Below are 16,609 nucleotides of genomic sequence, written 5' to 3' on the forward strand. Positions count from 1 at the left end.
ATTAGAGCAGAGCAAAAAGGATGACAGAGCTCGTTATGGGGAAGTCATGAAAGAGTAAATAACATTAAATTGCAACGGCATTTAAAACAAATTCTCTGTAGAATTTTCACTTTTTTCTTTATTTAAATCAAGAGCAGAGTTGCTGTTTTCTAATTCATAAGTTTTTTTTTTCAAAGAAAGAACACTGATTATCTAGTATGTATATAGTATAAGATCACTGTAATGGAAGTAAATTTTTCTCAAGCAGATGGAGCAGATTTTACAAGAAGGGAAAAAAAGAAACTGAATGGACCCTTTAGATAGCACCATCATCTTCCTGGAAGGGCTGGGAGCCTCTAGCTGGTGAGAATTTGTGATAAACTTGGTCCCACAAGGAACTGACTTCAAAGCAATATATATGAAGTATATGAAGTTCTTAGGTTTTACAAATGAAGAAATGAAAGAGTCCCTCAAATGGCTTGCAATAAAAGTTAATAAAGAAAGTCAATTGAACACATTTTTCTGAGAGCCTATTTTAAAAAGTGAATTTCCTATTTCATATTTAATTTTCAAAATTACTATCCAAAACCAAAATCAAAATATTAATATAAAGGATTTAGACATTACCCTCCAAAAGAAAGACTTCACAGAGAAATAAGATCCAACCACTTCATTTTCTGAGAGATCCTAAAAACAAACAAATATTTAGCTACATTTTGAAGTGTTTTTGAGAATATTTAGCCCAACAAAATAAAAATGAACAAACCCCCAAAGTTAGATATCCTAATGACACTTTCAGTGTTTATAAACTGTTAGTTTTCTTCCCTGAGTAAATTAAAGATTTTGTCTTATTCATATCCAATTATCAATGGTAGTAAGTTTAGAAAAGATTCTGTTATTTTATAAGAATCTACTTACCTCTTCATTCTTAAATTATTGATTATTACGTCTCAGAGTCTAACACTTTATTTTAGAAAGTAGGACTGTTCAAACATACTTGAAGATTCTGAAGGAAGTCAGATAATATCTGTTCCTTTTAACAAAACAATGCCATAGCCTTAAGAACATTTTTAAAGAATGACAATGGATATCTTATTTATAAACACACACTTACTAAAATTTGGTTTAATCCCTAATTAAAAACTTCCTAGTTTTAAGATATAATACAGAATGTAGATGATATAAATTACTTCGTTAACTTGAGCTCCGCAAAAATAATTTTGACAAGAAATGAATAATGAGCAGGGCGGCTATTGGGCCGAAAACAAAGTCACAAATTCATGTTGGATATTTTATTACTTAATCCTCAGACTTTCATAAGGTGAAACCAATTCGACTTTAGGAAATCAAAACCATAGCTGCTCACTTTTAAAGAGAACATTTGTATTACACGCATCCTTCACACTTGAATGTTTTGCATCCTGTCTCTGGGTGTCAGTTATGGTAAAATTACGGGAAACTGAGGACATTTTTGGACCAGTATTGACTGTTGACACCGTGATGAAGAGGATGAAGTTTTGTAACTTATTTGAATATTCCATGATTTTGTGTTAGCAGCTAAGATAGTGGTCCAGCACCTCACATGATGCCCATTGCACAGTAGGTACTCAATAAATAATTCATTGATTGTTAGTCACTTGGAGTTTCATTTGGTTAGGTGTAGACATTCCTTCCAAACATGATACCAAAAATCATATCAGAAAATAATAGTCAACTAAAATATTTAGGGTGTGCAGCAAGTTGAATAATTTAAATTTAGCAACAGAATTACATCAGGGATCATCTATATCATCTACCTGTTTTGTTTGTTTTGTTTGTTTTACAGGAAATCTCTTTCTCAACAAAATTATTTTCATTTTCCCAAGCTACCTACATAGAGTTTGGTCAGGTAGCATGGCTAATGTTAGCAGTGACTGGGGAAAAGCCTGGAGTTTAAGACATCATTTTACTGGCACTACAGAGTTATAATTCATTTACTTTTACAGCTGAGGTTCTCATCTGTCACACTTAACTCACTGTCACATCAGTATCTCAAAAAAACCCCAAGCCTCTTAAAAAAAAACACATTTACATTTGGACACTGGGGCATGAACCTTAGATGGAATGACTGCAGTCTTTTTCGATGCTGTACATTGTTTAATTTGAAAAACCTTTTTCCAGCTTTTACAAAAGATGTGTGTTTTTCTCTAGGATTGCCAATTCTCTCCTTACCTCGATCAAGCACATGTCTCAAACACGTGGAGAAATTTTAAAATATCATATTAAAGAAACTGAAGTCTTAAAGTCTCTTTACACAAAATATTTCCCCAGAGCCAATAACACAAATTATGGAACTAACAGGAAGTTTTATCTTAATGTAAAATGTATTAAGGCAACTTAAATGGATGTGAAAATATTGGCTTTGGACTCATTACAATTATAACAAATAATATGACCATTAAATATTTAAAAGTCTTGTCAATTCATTTAAAGTTTAGGTGGTCTAAAGTGACTAATATTGAAACTGTACCAGCTTCATACTTTCCATTCTTCCTCAGGTGAATACAGAGGTTAATGACCTAATTATGTGACTAGTGTGCAAAGAGCAAGATGAGACTGATGAATTTTTTGTGTGTGGGGGGGAATTTTAATGATCAAGACGTAGAACTTAGGTTTCTCTGTTAAAATTTGAGAAACAAAAATATTAGCCACATTTGGATCCACTGAAGTCCCCGGGCTGTGCTTTTCAAGCCACGTTTAATTACTTCTGTCATTACTCATCAACTAAAATTTATATTTCATTTTACAACCTACATTCTCATGTAAATTTAGGCCTTTATTTCAAATGGAACAACTTAATTTTCCTGTGGACCCTTATGCCATTTATTGCCTTGCTGAATACATAATCCACAGCAGATGAGCCAAGGCTTCCCTTTCATGAGAGTTCCTACTAATAACAACAGCAATAATAAGGCACCTGGCATTGTGATAAAGAGTTCTAAAAAAAAAGTGATTTTATTATGAGGGCAAGAAAAACCAAATGAACTATTCATGAATTTCAGAGAAGACCAGTCTTCAATCATGATTGTAGATATTTCATGATACCTCAGTCTCCATAGAGACACAAGGTTGGTAAGTGAGGAAAAGTACCATTTAAAAAATGCTAAGATGATAAAGTAAGATCAAAAAGAAGCAGAACATAAAACAAAGACATCAAATTAACAAAGGAAAATTACTGAAGTTGTCCTGAATAATGAATTGCTGACTATTTCTGCTGAGGCTCTAAATTTATTAAAGTAGAAAGATCCACTGACATATCTTATTTAAACCTACATACACAAAGAACATCGATCCTCAAAGATCAAAAATCATACTATGAATCTAAAAAGTAACAAGATTGTAAATCTAAAAATAAAAAAGATATACTTTTTTTTCCCAAGTAAGAAAACTAAAGGACAGTTCATTTCTTTCCTAACAAAATGAATACAATGAAATTTTTTAGCCTCCTATTTCAATAAATCATAAAAACCTTTAAGGACTTTGTCATCAGATGAACAAGGATTAGCCACTAAACATCAATTAATAGTGATATTTTTATTAGCCATAATGTGTGCAGGCTTTAAACATTTTGCACGTTACTATAATCCAGCAATTCTTCAATAGTCCAACACTCACCGCCGATTTGAAGCCTGAGATATAAATGTGAAGGTCAAGCCAGGTAGCACTCATAATGCACAGCATATTTTAATAGGTTGCACAATTTCCTTTTATCAATAACTCTTCAGGCATTTACGAGGTTAAAAACAAATAAATCCATAAGTAAATAATTTTCATAGGCTTTCCTGGTCTGACCGCTATCACTGTTTATCAAAGCTATGGCTCTTAGATGCTCCCATCAAGTTGAAAATGCCTATGGATTGTTATGTAGCTGAAAACAGGGACATGAAGTAAGCAGAATGTACACTGAAATGCTACTTTCCTGTTTTCTTGGTTACTCAACCTGGTGTTCATATCATTTATACTCAAACACAAATATGATTCCCTCTTGCAACTTCACCTGTCCATTTAAATATTTCTGCAACAGTGAGACAATCTCAGCTCCCCAGAGGACATGCCCTATAACTGAAGGCTAGCTTTGCTTTGTCTTTTGTTTTCCTAGAAATGTTAAGTTAAATCTTTTATTTGTGTGTTTGTGTACATGTCTAAACACAGGCACATACGCGTGTATACTCTTGTCAACTAGGGCTTTGAAAACAGAATCTTCACAAAATTATCATTTATTTTCACTGTGGATATTTAGGTGACTGGAAAACCAATAAACCTCCTCCTGGTCCCATTCAACTGAACACACACACATATATATATATATATAGCATATTTATACATAGATATATATGTTAGATATATCTGATGTATGTTATATAAACAAATGTCCATCTTTGAAATAGAAGGCCATATAATCTTGCCAACCAACCCTTTGCTTCGTTATCCTGGAGTTCTATTAGTTCCCTCCCTTTGATCAGTCCGGAAAGGATCTTGGGAAATTGTCAGCTCACTAGGTAATACATATCAGCAACGTGAAGGCCAATCAATGACCCACAATTCAACATCTTAGAGCTAGCACGCACATGTCATGCCATGCATGCTCTGCTTGAGATCACATTTTGTCCTTTCACTTTGTGCCAACTCATCCAGATTTGCACACTCAAGGACCCACATTTTAAAAATTCAACAAAAGTGGTCACATAAATGTAAAGCTGGTGCTACAGCAAATCCCTGTAGTTATGAGTTATGATGTATAAAAATGTATATTTTATACCTATGGGAAAATATTGTCAAAATAGCAAGAAAAAAATCATCTCAACATAAAACTTAACTATGGCTCCCTGTATTTTGTGGCATAATCAAATATGTACTGGCATTATGATATCTCTATCCTAAATAAACTTACTACAAATTTTAGGAGGTTAGTTGAGTGAGGTAAAAATAGAGTCTTTTATGGTAGAAACGCTCATGTTATTTGCCTTTTGTTCATTGCTGTATTGTGGAATCTCAGAAGCCTTAATTATGAGGTTGACTTGGGAGCATTCCCAAATAACACAGATTTTGGAGTATAAACAGTGGTAAGGATTTTTAAAAGAATTATATATTTCCTTTGAAAATATGTAAACATCTATTTTTTTCAAAGATATATACATAATAATTTGAAATGAGCCATCAAAGAAAAGCCATTGAGGTGACTCACAGTTGAGAGTCAATGACCAAAAAAGTTTGCATGTTTTGCAGGTTTTAAAAAAACAGCTATTTATTATCAGGATATGAGGTCTTTGGAGAAAGAACTTGATAATTGTTAAATAATGACTTTTTTTTCCTATGTCAGACTGACTGTGTGAGATACTTAAAAATGCGTTAATCTGTTTCTCTAGCGTTTCTTAAATTAAAGCACTTAGAGGTTTTCACTGATGCATTTTTAATGTGTCATCCAAGGTGTCAGGTTTAACTACGCCCTGCAGACTTAGAGTTGAAAGTGTTCTCTAGTTTAAATTAACAATATCCTTGCCAAAAGTCTTATTAAAAATTGCTTCATTCACCAGTGAATAAAGTGTTTTATAGTTCATTAAAATTATGCTAAGTGATTATAATAAAATCTTTATAAAAAAGATATATTACTAAAAAAATAAGCCATCAAGTAACAGAAGATATGCTAATGAGACATGATCACATAGTCCATATTATATTATTCAAAGGATGAACTCTTCTTAAAACATCTCTAAACTGTTATTGTTGAGAATATGAATTGCAGTGTGTATATCTTTATACCATCACAATGGTTACAGCTCATGTAATTAAAGTGATTTATTGAAACCACATAAGTTTATTACCACACTCACCAATAAACTAATTCTTCTACCTTAAAACACATACACACACAATGTAGTGTAAAATCATTTCTGCTTACTGGCTGTCTGATAGAGGTAATTGTTTCATTATTTTTTCTATTTTTTGTCTGACCCCACAAAATTTATTCACAAAACACATATACATCTTCTCTTCTGAGCTCATGAAACTTTCTTGTTGAATAATTTAACCTTAGAATAAATTATCAATGATAAGCTTCTTCTAAAGAATAAAATATTGCAATAATTCAAAGCATTACCATTTCTCTGCCAAAATGCATTTTGTCATGTAAGTATAACTCTTTGACCAGGATAATTATTCAGTTGCCTAAGTTTAGGTAGACATTGATCCCTTTCTTCTTAAAATAACATTTTTCTTTAACAGCTGAGTGTGGGGCAGGATTACAAATATGCAGGATGGAAAGTATGCTTGTGGAAAACCAGAATGAGAATTTTAAAGGATGCTATCCCCAGAAGAGGAGATATGATGGAATTCATAATTATTTACTGGTTAACATACCGTTCAAATGTAACATGTATTTTATACATTCTTGCTTCTCAGATGCAAGTTTAGGTGCATTTCATTTCCTACTTGTTGTTGGATGGTAACACAATTACTCTAAATAATACGTAAGTCAGTCTGAACAGCAATAATAATTCCCTGCCCTCAAGTTGGCTACTCAGCTCGTTTTCAGTAGTATATACAACCCCACATTATAAGAGTGCCACAAATAATGTGATTTCCATTGAAATATATACAACCCCACATTATAAGAGTGCCACAAATAGTGTAATTTCCATTGAAAGAGTCAATTATTGGCAAGATGATGAAAATGATGAGCAGATATTTAAATAATGAGAAATCCCATGAGCTGACTCCCTTGTATACAGGGGAGATGTGCATATTTTAAGAATACCTATATCAAATTATTTTTCTCTCTCCATGGTTAAGTCGCCGTCATAAACAAAAGAAAACAACAAGAAGAAAAACTCTGTACTACAGCAAATATCTAGCAACGTTATCTGGCTATAGTTAACTCTTCGCCACAAAGTTCATAATTCTCAAATTTTGTAATCACCATTGTACCACAGACAGGCTGCATATCAAAGCCCCGCTACAGAAAAGCAGGAGACCTCATTCTCATAAATCAAGATTCCAAAGATGAAAATGACCTGTTTATATGAAAAATTCCCCTTTGACTTTGAGGACAGTTGTATCAAATATAAAATACCTATATGTAAATGTAATGCAAATAAATTATAACCTTTTTCCTAAAATGGAAGAGGGAATATTACATAGTATAGTCACTCATCCCTTAGTTTCTTCTGAAGCACAATTTGCATGACCATCATCCTTCCTCCTTCAAACCCTGGAGGAGGGAACTGGGGAAGCAATTTCAGTGTGTGTGAAGGACAGTGGACTATGTGGTCATGGAAGTCACACACTTTCCCTTGATTTTGAATTTAACACTCTCACCTTGTAACGTTAATACGGATGAACACAGCAAAGGTTTTAGGGGAGAGTGAGGATTTGAATGAATTATCAGGTGTTCAGTATGTTCCCATAGAAAAAAAACAAATGAGTGAACTGATTTTCCCTTACTCGGCATTCAATAACCCCACTAAATTTTATAAAACTGAAAGTCCTTTAGGCTAAAAATCCAAAAGACATTTTACCACACGAACTAAAAATGATCTGCCAAGTACCCCAGTAGGTGCAGAGCTAGACTCGAAGAATTCTGTATCTTCAACGGCGAGCCAGAAAAATGTACCAGTCTGAATGTACAAATGGATCAATAATAAATTAAAACTTTAAGAATTTTAGATGTAAAAATAGTATTGAATAGATGTTTATTATTCATTTTAATTTTTTCTGTCAACCAAAAGAAAAGATGTGGATTTATGTTTACTTAATTTAGCATTAAAATTACATTTAAATATGAATTAAAAAAGTTATTTAAGGAAGAATCTATATATTTAGTCTTTCTTTCATACTACAATAAAATGGATCATTCTCATGGGCAGCCTGGGTGGCTCAGCAGTTTAGTGCCACCTTCGGCCCAGGGTGTGATCCTGGAATCCCAGGATCGACTCCTACGTCGGGCTCCCTGCATGGAGCCTGTTTCTCCCTCTACCTGTGTCTCTCTCTCTCTCTCTCTCTCTGTCTTTCATGAATAAATAAATACAATCTTAAAAAAATGGATCATTCTTACTGATCAGTACTAATACTGTATAATATCTTGCTCTAGCATTATGTCTTAACTACATCTGGAAGAGAAAATATTGATGTATATTAATGAATTATATCATTTTTACACAGGTATGTCATAGTATAGACACAGAATGAGGAAAGCCAAATTATATGACTTTAAAAATATATATACTTTTCACATAACACTAATTTTGAAGTAAAATTACAAAGAAAAATGTGTAATACAAACATGAAGAGTACAAACATTTCTTTAAGAACCTTTGAAACTTTATTTTGGTCAATATAAAACACAGTGAATACTAAGCCAGAAGTACTCAGCAACTTTCTTTAATAAATGCCTTTCACTTTATTAAAATATAAAGGTGATTTTTAATGTGACCCAGACCTTTTTGTGAGAATTATCTTTCAGTCATTAATACTTTAAGAATTGAGGAAACTGTACGGTAAGAAATACTTGTTAAAGCAAATTATGACAATATCATAAATACAAAAACAATTTGATGTACTTTCTTAATTCACAGTAATAAAAATGACAAAATTAAAACAAAATTTAAGTAATAGCATGATTCAATCAGAATGGAAAAAAATTGTCATGTTCCAGGGTCTAAAAAAATTACTATTAAAAATGAATACTGACTTTTTAAATAGAAATTTGAACAAAGAAGATCTTTACAAATAGCATCCCTTTATCTCGAGGAGTATGCATATAAAAGTCCGTTTCATCTTGATAGTTGTGTCCAAGAATGATACTACCACTGAACAAATGAGAAGCTTAGTTTATATCTTATATATTTTACAAGTTATAAGAAGAGCCAGGTCTTTTTAGTTACAGGAACCATAAACTCCTCTCACTCCCAAGAGCCATCTATTTCTTGAAGTGAGAAGAGGCCATGATGGAAAACTCTTCTCATTATAGACTCCAAAGATGTAGCACTAGAGGGATTTTGAGTTTAGAAGATCTCGGACTCAGTTTTCATGAACAAAGACAGAGAGTTACATGAATCTTCCTTCTCTCTGGAGTGGTCTCTACCCAACCATTTTATTCCTGATCTGGAGCAAAGACATTTTCTAGACCCTGTGGCACACAGAACAGAAACTGGATGCTGCGAATGATGCTGAGAAGGGACCAGGCATTAGCAAGAGGGTGATGTGGATGTGAGTGATCAGTGTGACTTCTAGCTACTTAAGAAGCATTCCATGATTTGCTTAAAGTTGATGGGAAAAAAATAACAAGAGTGGATGAAATCCTGGAGTACAGTGTGAAGAGGTGTGAGAGAAATTTGGAATGCAGCTGATAGTTCTTCTCAACAAGAAAAGCTGAAAGATCACATGCTAAGCCATTACCTTACTTGATCTTTTCCAGCTCTTCCTCATTAGCATTGTCTGTAAACAAAATAAAGCATTTTCATTATCTTATCACTCAAGTACAGGATAGGGCGGCCAGTGGTTTTCTAGAGGTAACTTAACATTTAAACAGCAGTTTCCAACAACGAGTTTACAAGACAAAAATTGTTTACCACATACACACAGCTAGAAGAAGCACCTTTAACATTCAAGCAGTCTTTCTGGTGAGAGTTCATTTGCTTTATTCTTTTGTAGAAAGAAATGAGACAGTATTTTTAAAACGAATGGAAATTTGAGATATCTTAATTATTGGTGGGGGGGAAAACGAATTGAGTCTCATGATTGGCAATTGTTCCTTTTGGTGATGGAAGTTGAGTATGTACAGTGACTTTACCAGCTAACTTTTCTCTTCAAACATGTTCGTAAGTTTGTCCCTTTGATGGCATCTTAGAATTATTTGTTTCCAGTTAATCTTTAACTATATTGGTGTCTACAAATACTTTTAGTTCTGAAAAATGCTACATTAGTAGATCTTCCAGCTAAATGTTTAGCCATAACATACCTTTTACATCAGTTTTTTGGGTTTGATGTTGGTTTTTTTGTTTTGTTTTGTTTTTGGTCTGTGTGTTTCATAGTAAGTAATTATGGCTACAAGTTTTACTTAAGGTTAATGGAGATCTGTAATGAGTGCCCAAGATCAGTGCTCTCTTGCATAAAGATCTTTTATTTACTCTCCAGTTTTAAATTTTCTTCAGTGAACACTGAGGTATTAACTTCTTGATTAACCTATTTACCCTCTCTTATCTTTAAGGCCAATCAAGTGGAGAATAGGGAATATTTGGAGCAAAGAATATAGCTTGTAGAAATGCTTGTCATATTTGTACCTCAAGGAAGCATACTGGTGCTTTTAAGAACTGTATCTCCTTCATCAAAACTCACTATAAAACAGGACCATTTCAGAAACTACTCATAAATTACAAAAAGAAAAGATTTTACTATAAGATTAAGTCATATAGAAGACAACCTTTGGCCTAAACCAAGACAATGGAATTATGTAGAGGTTCTACAGTAGGAAATGAGAAAAATCATAAAATTATCAATGATAAGGATTCATTCCTTTTCTTTGTAGATAGTGGTTTTATAGGTTATATTTTTCCTGTGTTAAATATTGACCAAAATATGGAAGAGTGATAGTTTTCCTAAGATTACAGTTATTCCTTATTTTTTTAATGGAGCCAGGAAACAGCAAAGCATTGTTATCAAATACTATTTATAGAAATATTTTATATGTTTTCCAAGTACTGATGTGCAACAAAACCCACTATTGGGTTGAGGAGATGGCCATGTAGTGGCCATATAATAAATGTTGTTGATCTTAAATGAGTTATTGTCATCAGCATCACTACCACCACTTTCACCACCACCTTCTCTATTATCTCTGAAAGGCAGTTGGAAGCCAAATTGTGTCATGGAATGTCATATTCAGAAAAACTGCCAGTAGGAGTCAGACAATAAATGTTCAACTTTCTCAGAAAGCAGAGTTTCAATGAACAAAGAATGATAATTCCTAGAGATAATGTTTCGAGTCAAATCAAGTGAGAACAATTAAGATAAATAGACCTAAAAGTAAACTCTTGTAATTCATGGCCACTTATTATCATCATCTACTTTCTAAGAATCTTCCTAAATTCCATTCTGTAAGATATGTTATACTATGATAAAGGGGCTCAGAACATGAAGAAGAGTTGAATCTCAGGGCAACACTACTCAGTATTACACAGATTCACTACTGCTGCTCAAAACCATATCCCCTGACTCAGAGCCACTGCATACAATAAACCTTCAAGACGTAAAGCTAACTATAGGGTTGGTATTTTTCCTCTCTCTCAAAATTGGTTTTACAAATCAACTGCATGGTATCATTTCTCAGAACTGAGACATTGACATAAACAAAAAGTCGATCATTTCCCTGAGTATAAATGTGAGAAATCTGGCAGTTATGGGGACAAATTGATTATTTTCCTGATTTGGTTCCTAGAATTCTATTATTGGATCCAGTGACTCTCAAAATGTCCCTAGATTTTTAAAATTATTATTTTATTTTTTTCATCATGATAAGTGTACTCTGCAATCTCCATCCCCTATTTCACTCATCCCCCTACCCAGCTCCCTTCTGGCAACCATTAGTTTGTTCACTAGAGTTAAGAGTCTGTTTCTTTATTTGTCTCTCTCTCTCTGTGTTTTTTCTTTGCTCATTTGTATTGTTCCTTAAATTCCACATATGAGCGAGATTATATGGTATTTGTCTTTCTCTGACTTATTTTTGTTTAGCATTGTACTCTCTATAGCTCTGTGTTGTTGCAAATGGCAAGATTTCGTTTATTTATATGGCTAATATTCCACTGTGTGTGTGTGTGTGTGTGTATCACATCTTCTTTACCATTCATCAAACAAAAGACATTTGAACTGCTTCCATAGTTCAGCTACTGTAAATAATGCTGCTATAAACAAGGGGTGCATGTATCCCTTTGAATTAGTGTTTTGTATTTGGGGGTAAACATCCAGTAGTTGGATTACTGTATTATACGGTGGTTCTATTTTTAACTTCTTGAGGAACCTCCACACTGTTTTTCCAGAGTGGTTGCACCAGTTTTCATTTCCACCATCTGTGCAAGAGGGTTCCTTTTTCTCTACATCCTTGCCAACACTTTGCTTTTTCTTGTGTTTTTGATTTTAGCCATTCTAACAGGTGTGAAGTGATAACTCATTGTAGTTCTGATTTGCATTTCCTTGATGATGAGTGATGTTGACCATATTTTCATGTGTCCATTGGCCACCAGGATGTGTTCTTTGAAAAAAATGTCTGTTCATGTCTCTGTCCATTTTTTAAATTAGATTATTTGGTTTTTGGGTGTTGGATTCTTTATATATTTTGGATACTAGCCCTTCATAGGATATGTCATTTTCAAATATATTTTCCCATTTTATAGGTTGCCTTTTAGTTTTGTTGATTGTTTCCTTCTCTGTGCAGAATTTTTTTATTTTGATGTAGTCCCAGTAGTTTAATTTTGCTTTTATTTCCCTTGCCTTAGGAGACATATCTAGAAAAATGTTGCTACAGCTGATGTTAGAGACATCACTGCCTGTGTTCTCCTCAAGGATTTTTATGGTTTCAGGTCTCACAGTTAGGTCTTAAGTCCATCTTGAGTTTATTTTAGTGTATGTGAAAGAAAGTAGTCCCTAGATTTTATAACAAGATTTCTGCTTCTTGAGCCAAGCCAACTAGCTAAATAATGGGTTTAAGTATTCCACTCCCAAGTTTTCTTTTCTTTTTAGATGGTTGGGTTAAGCTAGATTCAATAAAACTGAAAACAGTAGAAAAGTAAAAAAAAAAAAAAAAAGTGAATTTAACAAACATAGTATTACTACTGTTACCCTTGCTATCTGTGAGATATTACAAAAGAAAGATTGTTTGGGAAATGTTAAAGATAGGTGATTAAGCAAATTATAGAAAAATAAGATTTACATTTTGTTCTATGATCTTAACTTCAGCTGAGAAACATATGAATTTGTTTTTGAAACCATCATTATCTAATATTATTACAGGACAGTCAAACTTCTTCATTTGCAGCTCAACTTTCTTTGAAGCCAGTGAAAGAAGTAGCAGAAAAATATGGTCTGTGATAAAGCTATAGAATTGATTATATTTTTATGACATTTCACAATCTCATTCAATTTTTTAGATTTATTTTTTGTTGTAGTATTTTTAAAGGCGATTATATGGCTACTAAAGATATAAAAATAATCACAGAATAGCTAGATATTATAGTATAGACATATTATAAAACATTAAATTTTTATAGATGTATTTTTTTAATGTTAGCTATAAAATAATTGAGAAAAATTTGCAAAATAAATCAACATAAAAAAGGTATTTTGTAAAATTTGCTAAAGGCCAATGAGGGTCAATTCATATGTTTCTTTCAATCTTCTATTTTTTTAGCTTTAGCCAAGCAATTTGTAGGTCTAGGTTGTATCTAAGAGAGTGTGTAACACAAATTAACTCACTTTTATTTCACAAATTCTCCAATGAAGAAAGCTGTGGATTGAACTCTGCTAGAAAAAGAGCCAGAAAGAACTCAAACACACTATCAGACCAAAATACTATATACAGGACACACATGTATGCACTACACACTTTTGTAGGTTCAAAAACAAGACATGCATTCAAAACAGAAATGACAGTTGTGTCATGCAACTCATCAGCATGCCCCTACCCCCCATGAAGATTGTGGTTTCTCATACACACAATGCTGGAAACTTAAAAAAATACATGTCTCTATATATCTGTTCACATCTGAGATTTTTTTTAAAGACTCATTGATGAACTCAATGGAGAAGATTTTAGTATAAGCAATTTTGAAATACTTTTGCTATTACTCATACTATACTGCTTAAATTGCTGTAATTAGACTTTGCATGTTTTAGAGGCTTTAGTAGATTCAGTAGGCTGATAGGATTTTCAACTCATTCTTCAGTTTTACTGATTTCCAGAACTGGCAATCCACACAAGGAGAAATCATCCCAACTGCATTATTCATGGAATATACTGTCAGTATTAAGAGTGTTTAAAAAAAAAACCTCACAAGATAACTGTTTTAGAAACTTTAGCACTTTGTGATGCTAAGTACTCTGTATTTCCAGTTAATTTATTCCTACTTTTGATAGCATTTTCTTAACATTAATGTTCTATTTCCTATTTGATTGTTAGAATTTGTTACTAGCTCTTGAAACTCATGCCTTCCATTCCCTATTTTAACACATATAAAATATTTAGCAAAGTTTTGTAAATACAAGCACAAGTCTAAACACATGGTTCTTGGACTAAAGTCTTAAATCCCAAAAGCTTAAAATAGATTATTTCTGTCCTGATAATCAAAGAGAATAGAACCCTTATAATTTTGCTGGGTGAGGATCAATGCAAAAATCATCCTCTATTCCTTTCCTATACATTGTGCTAAATATTAAATGGAATTATGAAGCATTTAGTAACTGATATCTGGCCTGCTGCATTTTGAGTCTGAATTTTTCTAAATAAGATTTGTTCCTGGATAATTTGTGAAAGTTTGGCATATCATTTTCACAGCAGCAATATGTTACATATTTCAGGAATATAAAAATTTAATTTAAAGATACATTGGATTCCTAATTGTTTTTAACTAAAAAACTTCAAATATATTCCAGGGAAACATATGGAGTTAATACTAGACATGTTACAAAATGGAGGAAATACAGTGACATGCTTTTAATGCCTTGTCATCATTAAATGTCATCATAGAAAAAATACAGATCAATTTTAAGCAGATTATCATTAATGTACTAATTTTAAGAACTCAAAATGAAATTAAATGATCATTTAATATTGTTTGTGACAACCTCAGGAATTTGAATACTGAAGAAAGAAAAAAAAAAAACTTAAAATACCTTTCCCTGGATCTTTGAGGTATCCCTTCAAATCCTCACAGACATTCATCTGCAACTCATTGAACAATGCATTGGTACAGAAAGCTGGACTAGCTTTGAGGGCAGTCATCAAAAGAAAGGTAATTAGAAGCAATAATTTATATATATATATATTTTTGTTGTTGTTGTTGTTTTTTTGTTTTTTTACCAGAAGTGATATGATAGAGGATGGAGATGAGGTGAAGTATGTTAGCTAGGACAAGTGACTGCGAAGAAAGCCTGGACTTGAGAGAAGGTGAGCTCTGCTGGAGTTTGTATGGCTGGGGCAGAGGTTAAGGTGAGGGAACATATGGTGCCTATTGGAGAGCTTTAAGGTCTCTCATCAGAAGTTTCCATTTAATTAGAGAAATAAACACAGGTCACTGAACACTTAGAAGAAGAATAAAGAGGACATTATAGAACATGGCACAATGCTTATAGATGATCAATAAAGAGATTTTGATCCTTGACTAGCCAACAAATGGTCCTCGTTAAGAGTCTCAAAAATCTCATAATTAGTGTTGTTTTAGAGACAGTTTTAGAGACCTTAATAAATCAGCTATAAAACTGCCATTGAGACCAAAGCAAACAAACAAACAAAAAGTAAATTTATGTCTTTGTTAGAAATTATCATCTTGTGAGCACGTGCTTAGAAACCCCAATTCAAATCTAGGACATCAGATTAGCAAGGATACTGTAAATGCCACCAGAATTTCCTGTAGGGGATCTTTCATAATTCCTTCTCTGCCCTTGAATCAGTTCACTTCTCTACAACCAACCCCATGCTCCCAGCTATTGATCACATCCACAAGGACAAGCAAGGGAAACCACAAGGGACACCTTTCTTTCCACTCCCCAGGGGTGACTGAGGTCAGGATGGTCACCAGCCAGAAGCTGGCTCTGGTATAGGCTGAAACTGTTGTGCTTTTCTGAGGCCCTGAGTCCTTGCTAAGCTACTGCTTCTCTGGTGAAGAAGAGAGAAGCTAGGTGAAAGTCAATGCTGGCATGGGAAGGGAGAAGACATCCTTTTTCAATTGCCACAGAAAAGTGAATTCAGTGCTATTTGGGACTCTGATGGTGGGGGACATGAAGTAAGGCAGTGAATGAAAAATACTTGGCAGTAAAGGATTTCTTCCAGAAAGCTAAAGTAGCCAAAGGGATTTGAATCAAGAAAATAGCATGAAGATTTCAGGAAGAACTCTTTGTCTTAAGGGTGAATGGGGCTGGAGAGATACAGTGAGGAAAACAGAAAAGGAAGAAAAGATGAACAATACAAGATTTTTAATGAGCAACTGTTTTTTTCGTGTAATCCACCTGTTTTCCTCCTATTCATGTTTGATAAATCCCTGATGATCAGCAATCAGGCACTGTAATACTTTTATTAAAGGGTGTTTTTCTAATGAGAATGTGCTGAAATAATAAATTTGAGCAACTATGGAGATTGAAAGATTTTTACAAGAATTGTTAAATAATGTTGGGAACCATTTTGCCTGTGCTGACACTCATTTCTGTGCAATTTAGAACAACTCAGCAGCTTCACCTTGGTCCTAATTTGATCTCTCAAACCCCAGTTTGATGTGAGAGCATTTAGTAAATATCCCTCTTATGCAAAAATTCAGCAGAACCTCCCATCATCAAATCACCCAAATAACTATACCAGCCGCCATATCCTTCTAATTTCAAGTTGCATTGGCAG

The 16,609-nt window shown here is 33.4% G+C and overlaps 1 protein-coding gene across 6 annotated transcripts in view; it reads right to left on the reverse strand.

Moving 5' to 3' along the window:
- MCTP1 (multiple C2 and transmembrane domain containing 1) overlaps positions 1-16,609 on the reverse strand; it is a 346,039-nt gene that overhangs the window by 214,538 nt on the left and 114,892 nt on the right. For 4 of the 6 annotated variants that reach the window (XM_055312902.1, XM_055312898.1, XM_055312899.1 and 1 more), the window contains exons 6-7: positions 9,412-9,450; positions 607-666 (exon numbers count right to left, since the gene is read on the reverse strand). The exons of 1 other annotated variant lie outside the window; for it this stretch is intronic. In XM_055312902.1, coding sequence (XP_055168877.1) covers positions 607-666; positions 9,412-9,450 — 99 coding nt within the window. The remainder of the gene's footprint in view (positions 1-606; positions 667-9,411; positions 9,451-16,609) is intronic. One more of the 6 variants, XM_055312900.1, reaches the window with a different exon arrangement.

This window comes from Nyctereutes procyonoides, unplaced genomic scaffold (assembly GCF_905146905.1).
Source record: "Nyctereutes procyonoides isolate TBG_1078 unplaced genomic scaffold, NYPRO_anot_genome, whole genome shotgun sequence".
Classification (NCBI taxonomy): Eukaryota; Metazoa; Chordata; class Mammalia; order Carnivora; family Canidae; genus Nyctereutes; species Nyctereutes procyonoides.